Source organism: Olea europaea, chromosome 15, assembly GCF_002742605.1.
Source record: "Olea europaea var. sylvestris chromosome 15, O_europaea_v1, whole genome shotgun sequence".
Taxonomy (NCBI): Eukaryota; Viridiplantae; Streptophyta; class Magnoliopsida; order Lamiales; family Oleaceae; genus Olea; species Olea europaea.
The window spans coordinates 10,024,226-10,046,838 of NC_036251.1; the positions used below are offsets into that span (position 1 = coordinate 10,024,226).

General features: G+C 35.6%; 1 protein-coding gene across 1 annotated transcript; it reads left to right on the plus strand.

Moving 5' to 3' along the window:
• Window positions 1-10,401: 10,401 nt before the first annotated feature.
• Window positions 10,402-15,014, plus strand: LOC111410090 (zinc finger protein GIS2-like). Its single transcript, XM_023040277.1, has 4 exons — window positions 10,402-10,586; window positions 13,328-13,552; window positions 13,990-14,082; window positions 14,280-15,014. Exons 2-4 carry the CDS (start codon window positions 13,404-13,406, stop codon window positions 14,806-14,808), a joined length of 771 nt encoding a protein of 256 aa, XP_022896045.1. The 5' UTR covers window positions 10,402-10,586; window positions 13,328-13,403; the 3' UTR covers window positions 14,809-15,014.
• The last annotated feature ends 7,599 nt before the right edge of the window (window positions 15,015-22,613 follow it).

The following is a 22,613-nucleotide window of genomic DNA, read 5'->3' on the forward strand; positions in this document are numbered from 1 at the left end:
AAAATAAGAGTTTGTTTGAGCCCTTTTTCTCAAAAACTAGTCGTTATTACGTGCATTGCATGAATTTTGTATTTATCGTATTTTTATTAGTGTATAAATTTTAATTTTTTAAAAAAAGTTTTTAAAGCAATATCTAAAAATATTTACATGATATGAGAAAATAATTGTAAATTATTTTTACAATTGTATAGCAGTATGTTATCTATAAAAAACCTGCTTGTATATTTCATGCTTGAATGAAAGATATACAAACTAGTTTGCTTGTATTCTTTGATAGTGTTGATATGATTGAATTAAATATGAAGATTATATTTCTAAATTTTGTATGATTCAATATTGTAAAATTGAAAAAAAAAAAAAACTCTCCGCACAATGCGAAGAGAGTTGAACCAAGTGCGGAGTAAAAATAAAAAGTAAAAAAAGTTGGAAGAAAAAAACATCTCCGCACAGTATGGAAAGAGTTGAACCATGTGCGAAAAGTTGGCAAACTCTTCGCACAGTGTGGAATAAAAAAAAAGTCTCCGCACAATGCGGAGAGATGACAAACTAACTCTCCGCACAGTACGGAGAGAAAAAAAACTCTCCCCACCGTGCGGAGAGAGTTAAACTCTTCACACAGTGCGGAGAGTTGGTCCGCGCCATGGCAAAACTCTCCGCACAATGCAGAGAGAGTTGAACAATGTGTGGAGATTTGACAAACTCTTCACACACAGTATGGAGTAAAAAAAAACTTTCCACAGAGTGTGAAGAGATGACAAACCAACTCTCCGCACAATACAGAGAGAAAAAACTATTCGCACAGTGCGGAGAGTTATTTTTAAATTCCTTAATTACAAGTCAAATTTCAAGATTGTAAATTTTTCGTATATACAACGAAATAGAGTCGAAAAATATGGCTCAAAATCAATTATGTCTTCCTTAAATTCCAGTTACAGCTCAATTTCTGAGCTTGCAAATCATATTTACGGTGTTAGAAAGGAGCTTTCTCATGATTCATACAATGAAACAATATGTGAATTGTGCAAAGAAGGAGATATTGATAGTACCATAGCATTGCTTTCACAAATGGAAGCTCTAAGGCACCACCGAAATTCAATATTTTATGCTTGTTTGATAACAGTTCTTAAATGTTAGAAGCAGATACAATTTTCAATGAAATTATATTTTCGAGTTGTAGGTCAGGAATTAAAGTGTCCAATGCATTGCTCAAAAGTTGTTTGGGAAAAGACCTCTTGGAACTTGTAGATAAAGTCCCGAGAGTTTTTCCTCTTCACATTGTGCGTAGAGATAGTTTGTCATCTCTCCGTACTTTGCGGAGTTTTTTTTTTTTTTTTTTTGCTTATATGCGGAAATTTTTTTTGTCTCATGGAGTTTATATATACTAAAATTATTATTATTTTTTTAATGTTGTTGGCACGATGCGTGTGTGGAAGAATATTTGTCAATCACAATAAACAAAATTCTTCTCAAAATGTAAAAAATAAAAATGTATAATAAATCTTTTTATTATGCTAATAAAATTACAATAATTTTTTTTTTACCAATAACATAAAAAAATCATTTTTATTTTCAACAAAAAATATATTTAAAATTAACAATTTCATAACCACCTTTTTTTTAATTCTCGAAAATACAATTATAAAAAATAAAAATGTGTAATAAATCTTCTTATTACGCTAATAAAATTGTAATAATTTTTTTTACAAATAACATAAAAAATCATTTTTATTTTCAACAAAAAAAACATATTTAAAAATTAGTAATCATAACCACCTTTTTTTTTTTAATTCTTGAAAATACAATTATAAAAAAGAAACAATATTGAATTACAACATTTAATACTTAAAAAAATTCAATATTAAATAAATTTTATACATTTATAATAAATTATAAACCCATATATGCAGCTTACCGTATATGCTGCTTACCGTATTTACAGCCTACCGTATTTGCAAACAACTTATCGTATTTGCACCGTACCGTATATACTGTCTACCGTATTTGCAACTTACTGTACTTATAGCCTATCGTATTTGCAACTTACTGTATTTTTATATACCGATTTTTTCACTTACAAATACCGAGAATACAGAACAAGTACATTCACTTACCAAATCAAATTTCAAAAAAAAATTCAGATTTTTATTTTTTCAACATAAGCATAAAATAAATATTAAATATATATGAAGCACAAAATATAAATACATATGAATATGGTACTCAATCTTTAATTTTTCAATATTGAATTACAGAAAATTTAGAAATATAATTTTCACATTCAACTCAATGATATCAACACTATCAAAGAATACAAGCAAGATAATTTGTATAATTTCGTATATTTCTTATTCAAATATGAAATATATACAAGTGTATTTTTTCTAGATGACACAATACTGTTATACAATTGTGAAAATAATTTACAATTATTTTCTTATATCATGAAAATATTTCTAAATATTGCTTTAAAAACTTTCCCAAAAAACTAAAATTCATACACTAATAAAAATACGATAAATGTAAAATTCGTGCAAAAAAAAGTGACGGTCACTGTGCAAAGTGATTTTTTTTAACTTTGCACTGTACGAAGAGTTTGCCAACTCTCCGCACTGTGCGATTTTTTTTTTTTTGCTTTTTTTACTCTGCACTGTACGGAGAGTCCACACAGAATGGCATTTCTCCACACTGTGCGGAAAGTTTTGCCATGGTGTTTGTCATCTCTCCGCACTGTACGGAGGGATTTTTATTTTTTTTTTACTTCACACTGTACGGAGAGTTTGTCAATTCTCCGCACATGGTTTGTCATCTCTCCGCATTATGCGAAGATGTTTTTTTCTTTTTTTACTCCGCACATGATTTGCCATCTCTTCACACTGTGCGAAGAGTTTATTTTTATTTTTTTAAAGTTCATGTGCGAAGAGTTTTTTTTTTTGCTTATGACAGTTTATATTTACTAAAATTATTATTTTTTTTAATGCTAGTAGCATGATGTGTGGAAGAATATTTGTTTGATATAAAAAAATAAAAAATAAAAAATGACGTCATGCATAGTAAAATTGGATTCATTTACTATTCATGAATAGTAGACCATTCTTTCGCTTTTTATTAGAAGTTAGAAATGTATTTTGAAAAGTGCTTTGATGGATAATGTGTTGTTAAAAAATAAGATAAAATTTTAAATTTGCATGTAATACTATTTTCTTAAAAAATGTATAGTTGAAATGGTGTCAAATCACTATTAAATATTTTATTTTAATGAAAAAATGAGACTCGAACAAGAGCTAAATAAACTGTTGAGACAAGAGAAGGGGAACTGTTTCTACTAAAAACTAAAAAGTACATTTTTCCCTTTTTTTCTTTCTTTCTTTCTTTTAAGCTAGAGCATGGCATGCTACCTCATATTAGCAATTTATAAACAAAATTAAAGTCATTTCTTGCCAGAAGAAGATGCCTATCCTCTGCCCCTTTAGAGTTCGTCAAGGATTTGAATCATACGGCTTAGTGATGGTAATGGTGGCATGGTGCACCCTGTCTTGTTGAATTTTTTACTGTCTTGATCTTTTTTAAGGTAGGCTGAGGTTTATATTCAATTTTTTTGTTTTAGTAAGTTCTATGATAATTTGAGAATTTGGATATTAGGAGTAATGGGTTTAGATTTGAGCATAAAAAAAAAAAAGGACTATGGCGATTTTAAGCAAATTTTAAATTTTCTTGAATAACTAAACATTCGTAGTGGGATGGGATTCTTCGTCCCGAAACCATCCCTCCGTTCTGTCAAGTGTGACATTACATGGCTCGAGCTTTTCAATTCAAATTATCATCCACAAGTTGGTGAATAGAGATGTAGGCTTACTTTGTTGTTAATAATAATTAGATTTGTAGTAAAATTTGATAATCGAAACAGTCCCTCAGTTCTGTTAGGCGTGGCATTACGTGGCTTGAGTTTTTCAATTAAAATTGTCGTCCACAAGTTGGTGAATTGAGATGTAGGCTTACTTTGTTTTTAAAAACAATTAGATTTGTAGTAAAATTTGATAAAAGTTGATGAATTGTGTTGCTAAAAAATCAATAAAAAAATGAATTTCATAAAATATATAATTAAAAGTGAAAAGTACACCAACATGGAGTTTTTAAATTTTCCATTCAAAAATTAGATTTACAAGTTTTTTATTCAAAAATTAGTTAATAATTTAACTTTAATAATAATAATTTTATAAAAATGAATCCACCACTCTATCCCTCATTTCACCCCAAAATCCTTATTCATTCACCTCTGTCATCTTTCTCTCGATCGCCTTCAAAGATCACTGGCGAGCACTGTTCATAGAAAATTCGCAGGCGTACATAATCGTTGACAAGTAGTAGAAATCGATGAGTTTCGAATTTATCGTTCCCATAAAGAATAATGTCTAATATCTAGTTCAATAGTTTTTATCAATTTCGAAGTCATGTAATATCAAAAAGGATAGTTGGTATGTTTTCTATATTAATTTTAAACAAAGAAAGTAAATAAAATATTTATCTAAGAAGTGAATGTTTGTATTGAAATCGTGAATTCTCCTTATTGCTACTTAAATCAATTCTTAATTCATAATCTAGTAAATTCATACATTCAAGACAATTGATAATCCATTTTTATTCACAACCTGTTTGGGATTGATTTTTTGGCCCAAAAAATTGATTTTTTGACCGTTATTTCACTATTTTAGCCGTCATATTTGACTTCTTCTCTCATAGTGGACCCCACTTTTCTCCTAACGGTCAAAAAATCAATTCTCAAAATTACTCTCAAACAGGCTCTCAATATTCTTTTTCAAATATTTACTAAGAAAGTAAATAAAATATTTATCTAATATGTGAATGTTTGTATTGAAATTGCAAATTTTCCCTATTGCTATTTAACTTAATTCTTAATTCGTAATCTAGAAAGTTCATGCATTCAAGACAACCAATAATCAACTTTTATTTAATGTTCTTTTTCAAAATATATTAAACATATGTTTAACACGATCCGATCCTATTCATAGTCCGAATCATATGGAAAACATATATTGATTCACAGGATTTATCACACATGATTGCACGTGCCATAGATATTACTCCTAACACCTATTAACCATATGTTGATTTTGTCGTGTTCTAGACTTATTGTGAGTATTCCTATACTATGACAAGTAATTGGATTTTTTTCCCTTTTTGTACTGAGGCGCACACCTAAGAATATCTAGTGCGCACTTCTGGGTGGTTTGGGAGCCTCAATTGCCTCATTTTTTGTTGGGACGTGCCCACACTTAATCTTCTATAATCAAACAATTTTCAGTATTTTTGTCATAATTTTCTCTTCCGATATCCAATTTAGGTGATTCAAAATACATTAGAGAGCTCGCTTAGAGGGCTACAATTCTTTTAAATGTATCATTTTTCCAATTTGATTGTTTGCTATGCCTAAATTGGGTCTCAATATGAGACTGAAAATTCGAAGCAAAATTTTTTCGGCTGAAAGTTAATGTATGATAATACTTTGACCATACTTTATCCATTTGATTTCTTTCCTCATTCAATTGACCCCCAACACTCTTGAATACTTATCGTGTGGTCCGAAATAAATTTTGAGTATTTAAACTTTAGTCTCGAAACTTTTGTTTTACTTTATTTTATCCCTTTTTCGTTTCTTCATCCAAACATAAGTTTTTCATAATAAAAGTAATAAATGACAAATTAAGCACTGATTCATCCAAAAAATAACAAAATATCATCATTGAGGACTACACTCATCAAGCATAGTTGTGTGAGCAGCACTCATCGAGATGGTAAGCGTGGCTACTTGTTTGTGTCTCACAGTTTTATAAGCCGTTGTAGAGTGGTGAATACTCTACGTAGCAAGATAGTTTTAGGGGTGATTTTTTATTGGACTTGTAATGTCAGATCTATTGGGCAACTACAATTTATGGTTTATTTGATTATCAATGTAAACGGTGACGACGGCAATGTTGACGGAGATTTGTGGACGGCCCTAATGGGCTGGTGTTCGACAAAGAGTAGGGACGGCAATTTGACACGGTAGGAAGTTGGGTTCTTTGACGCGGGTGAATTTTTGTGGTTTCTGACGATGAACAACACCGTGGAGTTTTTTTTTTCCTTCGATTTGCTTAGCCGAAGTTTTAGGGTAGTTTTGTTGTGATTGTTGGTGGCCTCATCCTCAAGTAAGGACCTCGCTTCTGTCTTAACGGTTTTTCTCAAAACTTTCAAATTTCAGAGCTTCGTCATCAAGCAGGGACTTCACCTCTGTTTCATCAACTTTTCTCAGAAGCTTTTACGGAGTCTCATCGTTAAACTAGAACATCACCTTTACATCATTTGCATAACTGCTACAATGAACCTCAATTCACGCCTACAATTTGAATCCCATCTATTATATAAATATCCACATATGGACTTAAGAGACTATGATGGTGTGTTCAAAATGCACTAACCAACAGAAAGGTAAAATACTCAAAGCTAATGCATCACCTCGACAAAGAGTAGTTCACCTCCGACCTACACCGAAAATCCATACATTATATAAATAACCATACATGAACTTGGGGGACTATTGTTATGCATCTTATAAAGAAGCTCCAAATCAATAGCAACGTGGTAGCCAGCTAAGCAAATCAATAAAACCCGCACTCCACGTCACCTCCTGCTTGGTCAAGGTGAGGCTATACAAGATAGTTAAGGTGATACATCATTTCAACGAAGGTGCCATGTCGATGTCGACCCTTCATGGCATATATGAAGTGTCATGTATGCTATAGGAAAGAAGTGCAAGGCTCCTATCCTCCACATTTACAAAAGAAATCTTCCAGATCACATCTTTTCAAGAGATCTTCCGTACAAAATTTGCTTGTATATAATTGATATGACAACTCATAGCAGCAACACCATAACGTCAAATTATTGGTCTACATTTTAAAGGTTGGACTAGGCTTTAGAGTGGCTGCTCATCGTAAGCATTAAATGCCTGTTAGGATTGATCGAGTGACACCTAGGAGAAAATATAAACCATCAAGATAAGGACATGAGTCACCTCATCCAATGGTTATCATTCCTCGTTTGCTACTATAAAATCTCACACATTGTATTGTTCAAAGTTGACATCAATGGCTAGGATTTACCTAATCCAATGGACTTCATTAGTTGCAAGTTGCCATCCATTTCCTTTGATCACATGGTAGCCAAACTGAAATTTGCTACCTTGTAAGTGGAAATTCTCAATACTCTTGTGCAAGTTGTCATGCCTCCACATCATATCTCTTTCCAACTCTATGCAAGTTGCATGTCACTTTCCAACCACATGCTAGTTAGCATGACTCTTTCAATACAAGTGGATAATCTCTCCAACCCATATGACCCATATGCAAGTAGACATCCATTTGTAGAAGAAGTATCCAAGTTGAACTTTTACTTACTTCCTCGAGTAAGTGACAGTCAAGTTGAACCTTGCTTTCTCTACCAAGCTTGTAGTAGTCAACTTAGAGTTTGTTTCCTCAAGCAAATTGTACAAGTTTCACAAATTGACACCCTCTTGCATCTAAAATCATCGGTTGAAATTCATGGTATTTCTCCCCCTTAATATATTGGTTTTCACTTTAAAAAAACCTGACTTCCGACCTTGAACCCCTTGCTGATGTTTTCCCTGCCTACGTATTATCTAGACAGTCTGATTGGTTTTACTACCTATATTTTGTTGGGTTAATAAACCAAATGGTTACTAAATTTTGCAAAAAGTTTTTATCGGGTCACTGAACTTAATTATCACTGAACTTTGCAAAAGGTTTACACGGAGTCACTGAACTTTAAAAATCACTCCACTCATCACTGAACTTCGCTAAAGGTTTACACGGGGTCATTGAACTTCAAAATCACTCCACTTATCATTGACTTGTCAAAAGATTTACACAAGGTCACCGAACTTTGCTAAAATTGTCCCAAGGGTCATCGAACTCAATAACCATTGAGAAAGTTTTTGCAAAGTTCAATGATGAATAGGAAAATTTTTAAAGTTTAATGATCCCGTGAAAACCTTTTGTAAAGTTCAGTGACTCCGTGAAAACTTTTTACAAAGTTCAGTAATGACTTGGGTGAATTTTAAAGTTCAGTGACCTGGTGAATTTTTTTTACAAAATTCAGTGACCATTTGGATTATTAACTTGCATTTTGTCTGTACAATCTGCCTGTGTCTCCTACTGCAGTGCTTGTGTTGGTCTTGCTCGCGTCTTCTAGCGCAGTGTCCGTGTTTTCCTTATCTACATTTCCTACCATAGGTAGTTCCGTCTTACCGTAGCGCACTTCCTGCGCTACCTAATTTTTCCAGCCTGTATCTCTTACTATAAGTAGTTATGCCCAGTCGATGCGATACATGATTTCCTCAACCTCAACTTGGCGTATTGATCACGACCATTAGGGACATAAGTCACTTTCCCACCAAATTAAGTGACGCCCTTATCATCGTGTATCGTCAAAACTTAGACCCGATTTGCTATAAGTCTACCTCATGTTCCCATCTTATATCGTGATATTCCCGCGTTATGTCAAACCTCAAGTCACTTTACTGCAAACTGTGACACTAATCTCTATGTGATTTCATTTTTTCTTTTGTACAATTGGATATTTTGTAGCTAATTATGTTATTGTCTCATTTTAGGTTTAAAAATCAAGCAAAAGAAACTAAAAAAAGACAAAGGGTCGAGTGCTAAAGAGACATCATCAACATATAATATGTAGAGAGTTGATATCCTTATGCCATAGTTTGTATTTGCATAGAGGAGAGTGTATCTTTGAAATTTGAGGATGAAGTCGACTTTGTGGGCCATCTTTTTGTTTGTTTTACATATTTTATTGATTTCAAATATTTGGAAATTCCATAAAGAAATTGAAAAATTCTCAACAATGCTTATCCATATAATATCCTATTATTGAGCACATAGCCATTATTACTTGTCATTAAGGTTTGTGCAAAAGATTAGATTGTTTGAGTTGGTAAAACTATGTTGCAATTTGTTCGTACCCGTTTTGAAACATCAATCAATTAACGTATATGTGAGAATAGTTTGAGGTGAATGGATTTATAATAACTAGTTAGTTGGATATGTTTTGATTCTATTAATGAATTGAACGTGTACAATGATTTTGGCTATCAAATGGAAACTATGTATTGACCGCATGCTAAAATTTAATCCCAGTTATTCATTCCAAAGAAAGCATTTAGTAATAGACCAAAAGAAAAAAGTAAAAATGTAGGAAAAAGCGGTTTGCATTGAAGAAAATGCAACATTGTCTTCTTATACTGAATAATGAAAGAATTAACAAGGGTGTCACGAATTGAGATTTTAATAGATTTTAAAAGTTATTCCAAATTCAAGTTTCTCCAACCGAGAATTTAACATATTTCAACGATCTTTTAAATTCTAGTTATCCTCAATAATTCGTGAATTTATAAAGATTTCACTAGTAAAGGGATTTTAAAATATTTGGATGGATTTCAAAGGTACAAATACACACAATGCTCCCGTTTGGCCCCCCTTCTTTTCGAATTTTAATGGTTGGAATAATGTTTTTTTTAAATGTGTGATTGAAAAAAAAAATTCATTTTTTTATTTGCGTATAATATTATTTTATGGAAGATTATGTGGTTAAAAATAAAAGAGAAAAAAGAATGAGAGCCAAATAGGGGCAAAATCTTTTGAAATTTCACAAATTTTAACAAAGATTTTATGAATTCTGGGAAAGTTTATTAAAATTCACGAAATTTTTTAGAATTTATAATTTTTTAAAATTCATTAGAATTTCAATTGAAAATACCCCGTAGAACATTTATGAAAACTTCTTATTGTACATGACTATTTATATGCAGTGCAATCTAACATACGCTTGATAAAAGAGTTGCACATGACTATTTTTGGTAAAATCGGAGGGTGGAGAAAACTTCTTATTGTACATGACTATTCTTATTGCACCTCTCCAAGTGGTAAAAGGGGAGGGTGGAGAAATCCAACTTTGCTTGAGGCTACTGCGTCAAGGGTTCGAATCCTGAAATATGGATTTGACTTTTGGGTAAATGTAAGTGTACAAGCAGCCTTCCACCCTATACCCTTGGAGGTATAACCTGCGATTTACCTCCCTCACGATGCTCCAAGGCAGGAGCGGTGGGGGACCCTCAAGGTTGGGGTTCAACTTTTTTTTTTTTTTTTTTTTTAAAAAAAATTTTCTTTTTTGAATTTTTTCCTTAAAATATTATTTTATTGAAAAATATATGATTGAAAATGAGTTTTGAAAAATTAATTTTTAGAATAATGAGAATCAAATGAGCAAATATTGAAGAGGTAAACTACAATTTGATATAATAAATAAAAATTGTTGCACCGATATAAGAATTTGCCCTTAAATACCAGAACAGGTTACATAATTCGCGTTTACCCTTTAGCAATCAGCACCTTCTTCTCTCTGTATTTTCTCCTCCAATATCATTTTGGATCTACGTGTCCAACCCGACCCGTATCTCGCTGTTCATCTCTCTTAATCTAGATTTACTGGTTAGGGGGGAGGTATATGCTTTAATCTTTACGTGATGTTTAATTCTCTTGTGCCTTTTGATTTCTTTGATTTTGATTTTTTATTTTATCACGATTCATTAATCATTTATTATACCTATTCGGTTAGTCTTAGGGTTTTTGATATAGTGTTAATTCGTGATTCGGCTTGATTTCATCAGTTGATTTTGGGTAAATAATGCTTTTATAAGCTAGGGGGGTTTTTTTTTTCCTAGTACATAATTTGTTTTAAATTTCTTTTCCATATAGCTCTTTTCTGTAGAAGCATGTGTAGAACAGCGACGGATCTGAGTTCCATTGTCCTCTTTTTTGGGTTTGAAAGCTTCTTCTTAGCGAAAAAAACAAAAAAATATTGTTTACATCCCTAGTGTATGAAATAATATTAATTTCTCATTTATAGTCGCTTGCTAATTTCATAAATTGCTTCCACATTAATCACGCAGACCCATTTGATGTTAATTTTGGTAACTCTAGAAGTGATGACTCGGTCCTATAAACGTGTATTTCTATATTTTTGTCTTAACATCTAGAAAGCTCTTTTTTGAATTGCAATATTAATTTGTATAATGCAGCATAAATTGCTATTATTAACTTATGTGAATGTGACAGAGATGTAATGTTACCTCTAAGATTAGGAAGTGAGTTCTGTTTTCTGAGGCTAGCACCCGAACCTTTTGAGGGGCAGCTGTGCATTCCATTACCTTATGCTTTTGGTCACTGGTCTTCTTCTTTTTCAATGCCCTAGGACATTTATGGGGTTGTCGATTATTTTAAACACAACCAAACTGAAGATCTAGAAACTAGAGAACAGAACAAGTGAAGGCTTGTGACCTTGCCTTCTACTATTAAGCGTGATAACTGGCTTCCTAGTCAAGTTTCAACCTCTCAATGGCAATCAGTATGGTGGTGACGGGGACTTGTGACACACAACTTTAGCCCCTATTTGTCTCCTTTTAAAGCAACGCTCTTTAATTTTCATACTCATTCTCAACAACATGTTCACACAATAATATATTTTGCACGTAAACTCAAAACATTTCTTTACTTTGTAATCATGCATTCTCCAAAAATCAGTATTCAGAACTTCATTTTTCTCAATAATGTCCATCAAACAGGGGCTTAATATCTTCTTTTTTTTATATATATATATTTTTCTCGCCCTCTTTATGTTTTTATTCTCTTTCTCCAACTTTTTCTGAAGTCATAGAGAGCAAATTTTTTAAATAGCTTGTTAATTGATTATTTTGTTTTATAGTTTTAGTTCTAATCGTGGATTCATGCTCTTATTATGTGATCACTACCTTATTTATTTATTATTGTCAATTTTTCGATCCATTTAAAATTTCTAGTTGCAATTGACTTTAAATTTTGTTGAAATATTATATAATGAAAATACGTTTCAACAAAATTTTAGATAGTTTATAGTCTATGCTTAGGCCGTAAAGCGATTCAAGCTTATGCGTGTCTCCTGACGGAGGCAAAACACCTTCATACCGAATTTTACCTTTCTAAATACTGCAAAACATGTAGAAATATGTCGTTATTTGTTCAGTTTGAGGCTTTAAGGTATTACATGATACAATTCATTGTGCTAATGGCCTTTCTTCAAGAGCAAATAGAAGAACTCTACACTCAGAATGACTGCTTTATTCTTGTAATTTTCTGTGATTTTCTCAGGCCCATATGGTATATGGGCAACATTGAAGTTACAGTCAATGTCATGCTTTGAGTTTTTTGTTTCATCAACTTAAGAGAGACGAGTAATGTTGTTGGAGCAATATGTAGGAATAAGACAATTGTTGGTTTTTGCGTCTCTTCTTTTTGCCTTTTCTTATACAGTTTCTTCTGACAAAATTTCTTGAATTTTCTTATTTCTGATACAATTTATTCTGACTTTTAAATCATGGTCTCCTGATATTTCCCCCAACTCAGTTCAGGTTATGTCGGCTCTGAATTTTGTTATATCTTACACATTGAAGTATAATCACTGCCAATGGTCAATTCTTTAGCAAGGCTGAATCTTTTGGCTCTGGTGAATCATAATCAAGACAACATTCATGGAATACCCGGATATTGTATCTTGCATAATATGGGTTACTGGTGGAAGAAAACATATGTGGAAATGATTCAATTTGTTTATGTTAGGACCTTAATGATAAACTGTAGAAAATGTTGTTGTCCCTATAACACAACAGCAAAGAGCTACCTATTCAAAGTTTGCACCCCAACCTGCAATAGCTAACACCGTATAATTTACTCATATAAAGGTGTGGGGGGTCATGACCCACTGCAGTTGATTCCGTGGCATTTGGAAATTTTGTTTTCATTTTTCATCTTTCAGTTTCATGTTTATCTGTCACTTGTGATGCGTGCTATTCGTCCAAATTATTCACAACTTCAAACTGTTGTCATGGGCATGTGTGTGGGTAATAGAATCAATCATACACTTGGATGACGTGTCTTGAAAAGGAATTTTTTTTAAGTTGTGTGTATAAGTTAGATGTGATGTATATGTCAAGAGATGCGTGCATGCTATGGATGTGGTTGGACAGTATTTTGTTGAATTAGGTAATTCAGCAAGTGCTGATATCCAATTCTATAACTGATGTACGGTGGTATTGTTTGTTGAAAAATTGCAATAGTTGTGTGGGAATCTGGTGTTTAAATCATGAAGGATAAAGTACAAATTCTCTGGGACTCACTGATGTGGCTTTGGCTGTGGTGGTGGTGGACAGGGAGGTGGCAGCAGCTGTGGTGTTGGTGATATTTTTCCAGGTAGTTGGTGGTTTACTGAGTGGTGTGAATTTGAAAATGAGCTTAGACAACCGGAGCCGGAGCAGGAGCAGAAGCCTGAGCAGGAGTAGGAGCCGGAGCAGGAGCCCAATGGCTCGAAAGATGCGTACTGAACGGTATTCTTACCGTGATGCACCATATAGACGAGACTCACGTCGGGTTTTCAGGTTATTTGGTCTCAATTCATTCAACTTTTCTAGAAATTGTACATGTTGGTTGGGAAGAAGAAAACAATTGATGAGTGGGATATGTCTGAAATGGAAACAGATTTGATGCTCTGCCTCGCTTTAGGAGACAGTTTTACATTCATGTTTGGATCTGGAATAAATCTTCATAGTTCTGTTTTGTTATATTATGCATGTTTTGATCCTTCGTTATTCTCGATCTGTTTCTCCTCCCAAGCTCTTATACAATAAATGACAATTGTAAACATGGTCTGGAAATTTGCTATCATTGTTTGTGAAGTATTTAATTGTTGTTGACTTGCTGCTATAGAATTTTATGCTTTGCCGCATTATGATATACGACTATTATTTAGTATCAATTTTCTTTATGCTGGTGCTATTCCCAGATATTAACAGTTTTAGTACGACGTTCTTTGCAGTCAGAGTACTCTGTGCAATAACTGCAAAAGGCCTGGTCATTTTGCCAGAGAATGCCCAAATGTGGCCATCTGTCACAATTGTGGTCTTCCTGGGTAAGAATTCTTTTAATCCCTATATGCTTATTCTAGTTTAAATTTTATGCTAATCTATTGTAGAAATCCTTTGTTTCTTCCCCTCCCCCCTCCACCCTCCGTTTTATGTTTCTCAACACGAAACATTCCTCCAATCCTAAGAAGGAATAACGATACCATTTTTCTCTTTGCTTTTGTTCCTTCGTAAAATAATTCAGGCATATTGCATCAGAATGCACGACGAAATCTCTTTGTTGGAACTGTCGAGAACCTGGGCATATGGCTGGCAATTGTCCTAATGAGGGAATCTGCCATACTTGTGGTAAAGCAGGACACCGTGCAAGGGATTGCACTGCTCCACCGTTGCCACCTGGTGATCTGAGGCTGTGCAATAACTGCTTTAAGCAAGGCCATATGGCAGCTGACTGCACAAATGACAAAGCCTGCAAGAATTGTAGGAAACCAGGTCATCTCGCCCGTGATTGTCAGAACGATCCTGTCTGCAATTTGTGCAACATATCTGGGCATGTGGCTAGAGGGTGCTCTAAAGGCAATATCCTTGAAGAGAGGGGTGGATTTCGCGGAGGTGGATATCGAGATATTGTGTGTCGGAATTGCAACCAGGTAGGGCATATGAGTCGGGATTGTATTGCAATGGCTATATGTCATAACTGTGGGGGAAGAGGACACATGGCATTCGAGTGTCCTTCTGGGAGGTTCATGGACCGCTTTCCTAGAAGGTATTAAAAACGGATGAGATATGTGGCTCATTCCTTACTTGTTTTGTTATTTGAAGTGAGATTGTTGTTTTCATCTTTTAGAGTGATTTTAAGGTTTGAACTCGGCAAATCTTGACTTAGTTCTTGGAAAATTGTTATGATTGTACTATTTTCAACTAAGCTCGTTCATTATGGAATACTTAACAGCCCGTGTTCGGTGCCATAAATGTTGCATGATGTGTGAAATTTTGTGATTTTCTCGATTGTGGGTGGGTTAATGATAATAGGACCTGCTATTCATTTTCAAAGGTTTACATCCCTAAGAGTTCTTTAGGGCAAGGGGGGGTACATGGAACTGGACTTGATTGGACAATACTATGATACCATGGAAAAGATTTCAATTTGTTTTTTATTTTCTTAATCTTGTTTAGTGTTATACTGTCGGCCTTACCGTGCAAATTGGAGTTTACAAGGCAATGGACTTGTAACATAAGATTAACTTGAATTTCCTCTTTCTTTAGGGAAAATTTTTGGCAGTGGTTCCAATTCTTTGGTTTTTTTTTGCAAACTTTATTTTACCCTGCACTTTGTGTTAGTGGAGATTTCAAACCGTAGAGAAATTAGCACTTGGTATCCAAATCGTTCATTTGACTGTTGATTGACTAAGAAAAGTTAATTTGACCAATTTTGACCAAATAAAATGATAAGTTTAGAATTGTCATATTAGATAAATAAAAAGACCAAAAAAATATGTAATATAATCATAGAAAATTTGAAGAAAATGTTTGTCTCCTTCGTTACGCATATAATGCTCTCTGATTTGCAGTCGAGAACTTGTAGCCCACGAAGCAATTATTGCCTGAGGTAAACACATAAACCAAAAAGTCGTAGCACCTACAATTCATAGCCTCCATGTCCATGGGTTCAATTCGGTCAAGAATCTTGGCATCGTAACCTTCAATTTCTTCAACAACAAAATGTCCTAACAAAGTCCATTTCAATTAAGCGATGGAATCAACAATAGGAGGAAGATTTTGAACTGAAGAACATAGAGAAGCAGAGCAAAGATCGTCAGCTGCACTGGGAAGTGGGAAGGAGGCTACCGTAATAGAATTTTATTCCTCCAAGTTTGATTCTAGCTAGAGTTGGCAATGGGGCGGGACAGTTGCCTTGTTTACGAACCCGTTTATTTGGTTTTTATTTTTATAATTTTTGATAATTCATTTTATTATTCACATTCATTCAAATTAGACAATAATATAGTTATTAAATTTTCTAATTAATTAGTTTATCTTCAAAAGTTAAATTATTCGAATATATTTGGTAAATTAAAGTTTTTATTGTTTATCATGTTCCTTTGATAATTTTAGTTGCTACCTTCTATTAGAATTCATGAAATTTATAGAGTTTTTCTATTTAAAGTATTGATTTTTTTATTATTAATTTTTTTTTTAATAAAAAGGAGGCGAGGGTGGGGCGGACCCATGTTACCCGTACCCAACTTGATTACCCGATTAAGCGGGTAATCCTCGCCCCTCGCCCCGCGGGCTTGACAGGTATTTTTGTCATTCTTAATTTTAGCCTTCAAAATTTTATCCATTGATGGCCAAAACTTAGAATTTGCAGACGATTCATTAAGCGAGTAATCCTCACCCCGCAGGTTTGACATGTATTTTTGTCATCCTTAATTTTAGCCTTCAAAATTTTATCTATTGATGGCCAAAACTTAGAATTTGCAGACGATTCATTAAGCGAGTAATCCTCACCCCGCAGGTTTGACATGTATTTTTGTCATCCTTAATTTTAGCCTTCAAAATTTTATCTATTGATGGCCAAAACTTAGAATTTGCAAATGATTCATAAAGTTCTAGCACATTCGGAAGATGAACTCAAAAGTGCCATCAAATATTCAACTTCCAAATTAATTCAAAATTTAACCAAAAGAAAAACGAAAAACAAAAAGTAGGTACATACAGATGTATACATAGAATATAATACTTGTTTTTAATACGGTATCCACAATAATGTCCGCTCCCCTCACATGGAAGGGAATCCTCACATGAAGGGGGACCCACTTCGTCTTCCATATGAGGGGAGTGAACACCGTTACAGACATCCTAATGTACAAATAGCATGAGCCAAAATACATATAGATTGATTCATAACTTATTTAAAATTAAACAAAAAAATAAATAAATACATATAGATTTATGCACATATATACATATATATTGAGATCCATCCATAGAAATGCATATAAAGACAGACAGAGCCATAGAAGCACATAAAATTGTCTAAAAATTAAGAAATTTGATCGAAAGCATTTTTCAATGGAGGTAGTAGGTGGGTGCTATGGGTTTGACTCGAGTTGGTTTTTGGGAGGGGTGAAGTGAGGTCGGGTAATTGGCATGGGAATGGGGGTGGGGACGAGGGAGAAAGAGAATAATCTCCTCGAACAATCCTTTGAACAACCAGGCTGCAGACGCCCTGTTTCGCTCGTGTTAATTCGCTAACAATTAAAGAGGATCAGACGATTGTGTAAGGGACGAAACCTCTTGAGACAAAGTCCCAAAAAGGGGTGTTCTTTTTATTGGCGATGAACTTTACAATTGGAAACGGAAAACAACGTGCCTCCAAGGGGCGCAAGCACACGAGTTACAGAAAAGGAAGTGTTTAAGTCTAAAAGTTAAAGGAATGAAAATTACATATTCTCTGTTCGAGAGTTTTGGATTCGGTCTTTTGCTTCTAAGTTCTTTCTCCCTTTTATACTTCATAGGCGATCCCTTTGTGATTAACTGCTCTAAAAAATTGCTTGATCGCCCTATAACTACCCACTTTCTTTGTAGTGGCCATTTTGTCATGAAACTGTCCTTTTAACTGCTGCCATTATCTTGCATCGTTCAACCGCTTTCGATTGAACCCTTTGAGTCGTGGAACGTGATAAGGTTACTTTAGCAATTTTAGCAACTGCCTCAATAACTGCATTTCTTGATAATCATAATGCGTTATGTTTGTTGATACCTTGGGCGACTTGAAGATTTGGGCGAGACTCTGGGCGACCGTATGCCACTCTATTCGTTCAGATTCTGAGCGACTTGCAAACTTGGGCGATGGCGTTACCGCACTATTGGGCCCCTTATTTGGGCATTCACCTTGATTCGTTCAATTGTATTTCGTTCTTTGGGTTATCTGATTTGGGGATCCTCCAATTGGGCTTTACTCTCTGGGCTGTTCGATCTGGGCTGAATTTTTATGTGTCAACAATTACCCCCCAATATGGCAGAATTAATAATAATTATTGAATTTTGCCATATTCACTTCACGTCTCCAGCAACGTTCGCGATTCCCAAAGAATTTCAATCATTGTTTCCTTCTATAACTTGAAAAGGTGCGTCGCTTTGCAAACCCTTATAAACTCCAAACACGCCATTTTACTGCTACCAAATCACGTTTCATATTTCTTGCGCATCCTTCACGATTCACTGTTCATCTTTTGCTTCCTTGTTACGTAACTCTGAAAAGTTTCGTTCCTTTTTCAATGGCTGCTTCACAATCTCAAGCTAGCGACTCCTTTAGTTTTGATGACTTTCAGAAACTTCTGAGTCGTTCATACGTAACCCCAAGTTTTCTCGCGCCCGCCGATGTTGGACGTAATGAGTTTTACTTGAGTCCTTTCTTCAACAATGCGGAGGCAGTTGAACAGGCGGCGGTGGGTCAGCTGTTTCCTTGCACTCATGACCCTCCTTTTCTGAATTCTTTGCCGCTGGGGCCACTTCGTGAAAGAGGTATTCGCACTAGGCCCAAATCTGACGTAGCTTTTCGTAGGTGGCATGCTCGTCTTGTGAGTCATGGTCCTACTAAGGCACTTTTTGATAGCGCTAGGATTTCTCACTCAACTGTGGTTGAGATCCTATTTTCCATCGCTTGGTGCTCCATCCATTTCTCATCCTTCTGCTAGCTGTTACGGGCTAGCTATGGAGCCTTTAACTCCTGTAAATATGTCCAGAAGGGACATTTTTTCATTCTTTTATTCTTTAGATTCAATCTCTTCCTTCTTTCCTTTTCCTCCTTTTTTGACTCCGGACTATGTACATCCTCCTTCCACTCTATATAGAGCGAGCACCTCTCTGCTCATTTGGATCCATTTCTTAACTGGGAGGGAGCTTTTCCACGATATCTTAACTGGGACCAATGCCAAAGTTGGGGTAGAAATTTATGCTCCCCAATTTTTTGCTCGGCAGCTTGGTTTCGGCCAAACTTGGCCCGTTCCTCTTTGCTATTCGAAGAACTTAAACGACCGTTTTCATACCATTAATAAGGTGGAAGCAGAGGCTATAAACGCTCGCAACCTCCATTTATCAAGCCATTTTTCATTAGCCCCTTTTAATCCTTGTCATGCTACTCACCCTCTTTTCGAACAACTTTGGCCATCGGTGAAGCGCAGATTATTTGCGACTGAGGCCAATCGTGCCTTTCATTCATTAGACCAACCGAGTATTTCTTCTCCTCCTCCTGTTTTGGTCACTCCTTTGTCTATTCGGAACCCCTCTCCTTCTCGTCGTACTAAACAATCTGCTCGTCCATCTTCTTCTCTCCCTGCCAGGCCAACTATGGCCAAGAGTGCTCCAAGCCACAAACGGCCAGCCTCAGCATCTCCCATTCTGGAGGATGATGTTGATGATGATGATGATGATGATGATGTCCCTCTTATCGTTAAGAGGAAGGTAATTAAATTGGTCTATTTACAAGTGTGCTCTTCCCCATTTGAAATTTTTCTGTGTACTGATGATCTTTTGGACTTTTCAGAAAAGCTCAGCTTCCCCTTCAAAGGCTTTGGCATTACCAACTCCTGCTCCATCATCCTCTGTTGAGGCTACTTCATCCAAACCGGTTGATGATGGGACCATGCTTAAAGGTACATCTTCAGTCCCAGATTCTTCATCACAACCCATGAATGAGCCACCTTCCTCCCAGGGCGTCTACCCCCCAATCACCGAAGCAGAAGGTAGTTCAGTTTTTGATGTCTTACCTTTGCTCGTGCTATTGGTTTCTGACTGGTTGCTCTTTGAACTTTGCAGATACTCCCATGAGTCCGCCCGTTGTGGCAACATCTTCTCGCTCAGACAAGGGGAAGTCCTCACGAATGGATGAGTCGTTGGTGGCCAGCTTGGCTGAGGGTGCGCCATCTTCTACGATTGTTGACGAGGTAGTTTTTCTCTTTGCCCCATTCCTATTTCCAACTTGTTCGTTGTAGCGAATATTTTTAACGTTGGCAATCTTCTTTCCAGGATGCTGACCGGATTGTGCGTTCTATCCAGGATTTTTTCGCTTCCTGGGGGCAGGTCCAAATGCCTCGTCCTGCTCCATCTGACCGTCCTGCTGCTTCTTCAGAAGAGGACTTGAAATTCTTGAAGGAGTTGGTATTTGAGTACGTGTCCTTCATGGACATGGACATTGGAAGGGTTAGTGCTGCCAGACACAAGGATGAACTTGAGCGCTTGAGTGCGAAGTTAGAGCAAGCACTGACGCTTCCGTCGCTCAATCTTTCTGCCGACTTTAAAGCGACGTTGAAGGTCATTCACTCCGAGGTCCTTACTATGCTGGCCAAGAATGCTGAACTAAAGGCCAAGCGTACTCAATATCTTCGAGGCGTAGCTGAGAAAGAGTCTCTGCGCTTGGAGATCAACAAGGCTAAGGACGAGTTAAAAGAAATCTCTTCAAAAGTCATGATTGAAAACTCCTTGATGGTTAACTTGGCTGCTCAGATGAGAGAACTTCAAGCCAAAATGGACGATTGCAGGGCGAGGATGGTCGCTAAAAAGCGCAACGCCTCTCAGGGAATTGAGCGAACTAAATCCTTGGTCGAACAGTACAAGAAGCTGGAGGTTGATGATGATGACGTTGCGGCTGAATTGAACATCACTACCTCCCGACAAAACGAGGATTGGGAAAAACTTAGGGAACGAATTCGTTCCTTATGGGGTAGAATGTAATTAAGACACACGATGTCTTTTCTTTTTTGTAATTTTGTTCCTTATTAATGAACATTAATTTCTTGTGCATTTATTTGATGTTTATTTTCTAATCATCAATTCTTTAAGCACTTAACTGCTTTGCATTAAGAATTTTGTCCATTCCCTTTTGATATTCCCACTACTGTTTCCAAGACTTAGGGCCATTTAATTCCGTCTATTAGACAGAAATGTGGCTGTTCATATTCTATCTCCTCATCTTCACCCCTTATAAATGTTTCGCATTTTTCATCCTCTATCTTCATCTCCTCATTTTCTTATTCGAAACCAATTTGCTGCCATTTCTTGGCATTCTGACGATCAATCTGATCCAAAAATGGACTGTTTAGTCCGTCCGCCTTATACTTACTTTGATGTCACCTTTGGTATGGGAGGTATAGGAAATATTTTCTGGCCCGCAGCAAAATTTTTACCTGTAAAATTCTTCCCATCGTCTCTTTGTTCTTCACAAGGAGTCAATGATGGAAGGCAATTTTTGGGCTGCTCATGGGCCATTTTGCTTGCTGAGAGTGCTTCTCAGCTTGCCTGCTGAGAGTGTTTCTCAGCCTATTTGCTCGCTATTGCAGGGATGCATTTAGGAAGGTGGTGAGGCCAGTACACCCTCTCACTTGTCAATCCCACCACTGCAGCGATGCATTTAGGAAGGCAGTGTGAAGCTTACTCAGTGATCGACTGGGAGATCATCTTACTTTAGTTGTATTTTGTAACACGCCTATTACTTGTATCTTTTATATTCTTGTAATGAACGTTTGGTAATAAAGAACTTTATTTGAACGTATTTTGCTCTGTCTTTATTATTTTTTGATCGTCCAGAATGTTTGGTTATGTTTTTATCTGTTCGCATTCCCATAAAGAAGGAACATATTTTTTCAAATATTTGCCATTAATGAATCTTACGTGCTTGGTGCCATCTAAATCTTCCAAGTGGTATGCTCCATTAGGCAATACATTGTTTATTTTGTATGGTCCTTCCCAGTTGGGCGACCACTTCCCGTACTTTGGATCCTTGGTATCCAAAGGGAGTATCGTCTTCCAAACTAGTTCACCCAGGCTGAACGACTTGGCTATGATTTTTTTTTATCCAAAGGGAGTATCGTCTTCCAAACTAGTTCACCCAGGCTGAACGACTTGGCTATGACTTTTTTATTATAAAATTTAGCCATTCTTTGCTTTTGAACTTGCAAACTATCCAAGACGTCCAACTTCAATTCATCTAAACTTAATAAATTTTGAACTAGCGATTCGGCATACTCATCATCATTCAACTTATGTTTTAAGCACACTCGAATTGATTGCACGTTGATTTCCATAGGCAAAACGGCCTCCTGTCCATAAACAAGTTGGAAAGGAGTAACTTTGGTACTTGACCGAGGTGATGTTCTATAAGCCCATAAAGCCTTATTCAAACATTCGTGCCAATTTCTGGCGTTTTCCTCTATTATCTTTCTGATAATATTTTTTAGAATCTTATTAGAAGATTAGGCTGTCCGTTGGATTGAGCGTAATATGGTGTGGAGTTCACTAACTTAACTTCAAACTTGCTCAAGAATTCCATCACTTGATCTCCATTCAAAGAAGTTTCGTGATCTATCATCAAGTTTGTGGAATCCCAAATCTATAAATAATATGATCACTGATAAATTCTATAACACTCTTTTGGGTGATCTCCTTTAAAGGTATTGCTTCTACCCACTTAGTAAAAAAATCAGTTACAACTATAACAAATGTATGTTGCTTGGACGATGGGGGATAAATCTTCCCTATCAGGTCTATCGCCCAACCCTTGAACGACCAGGGTTTG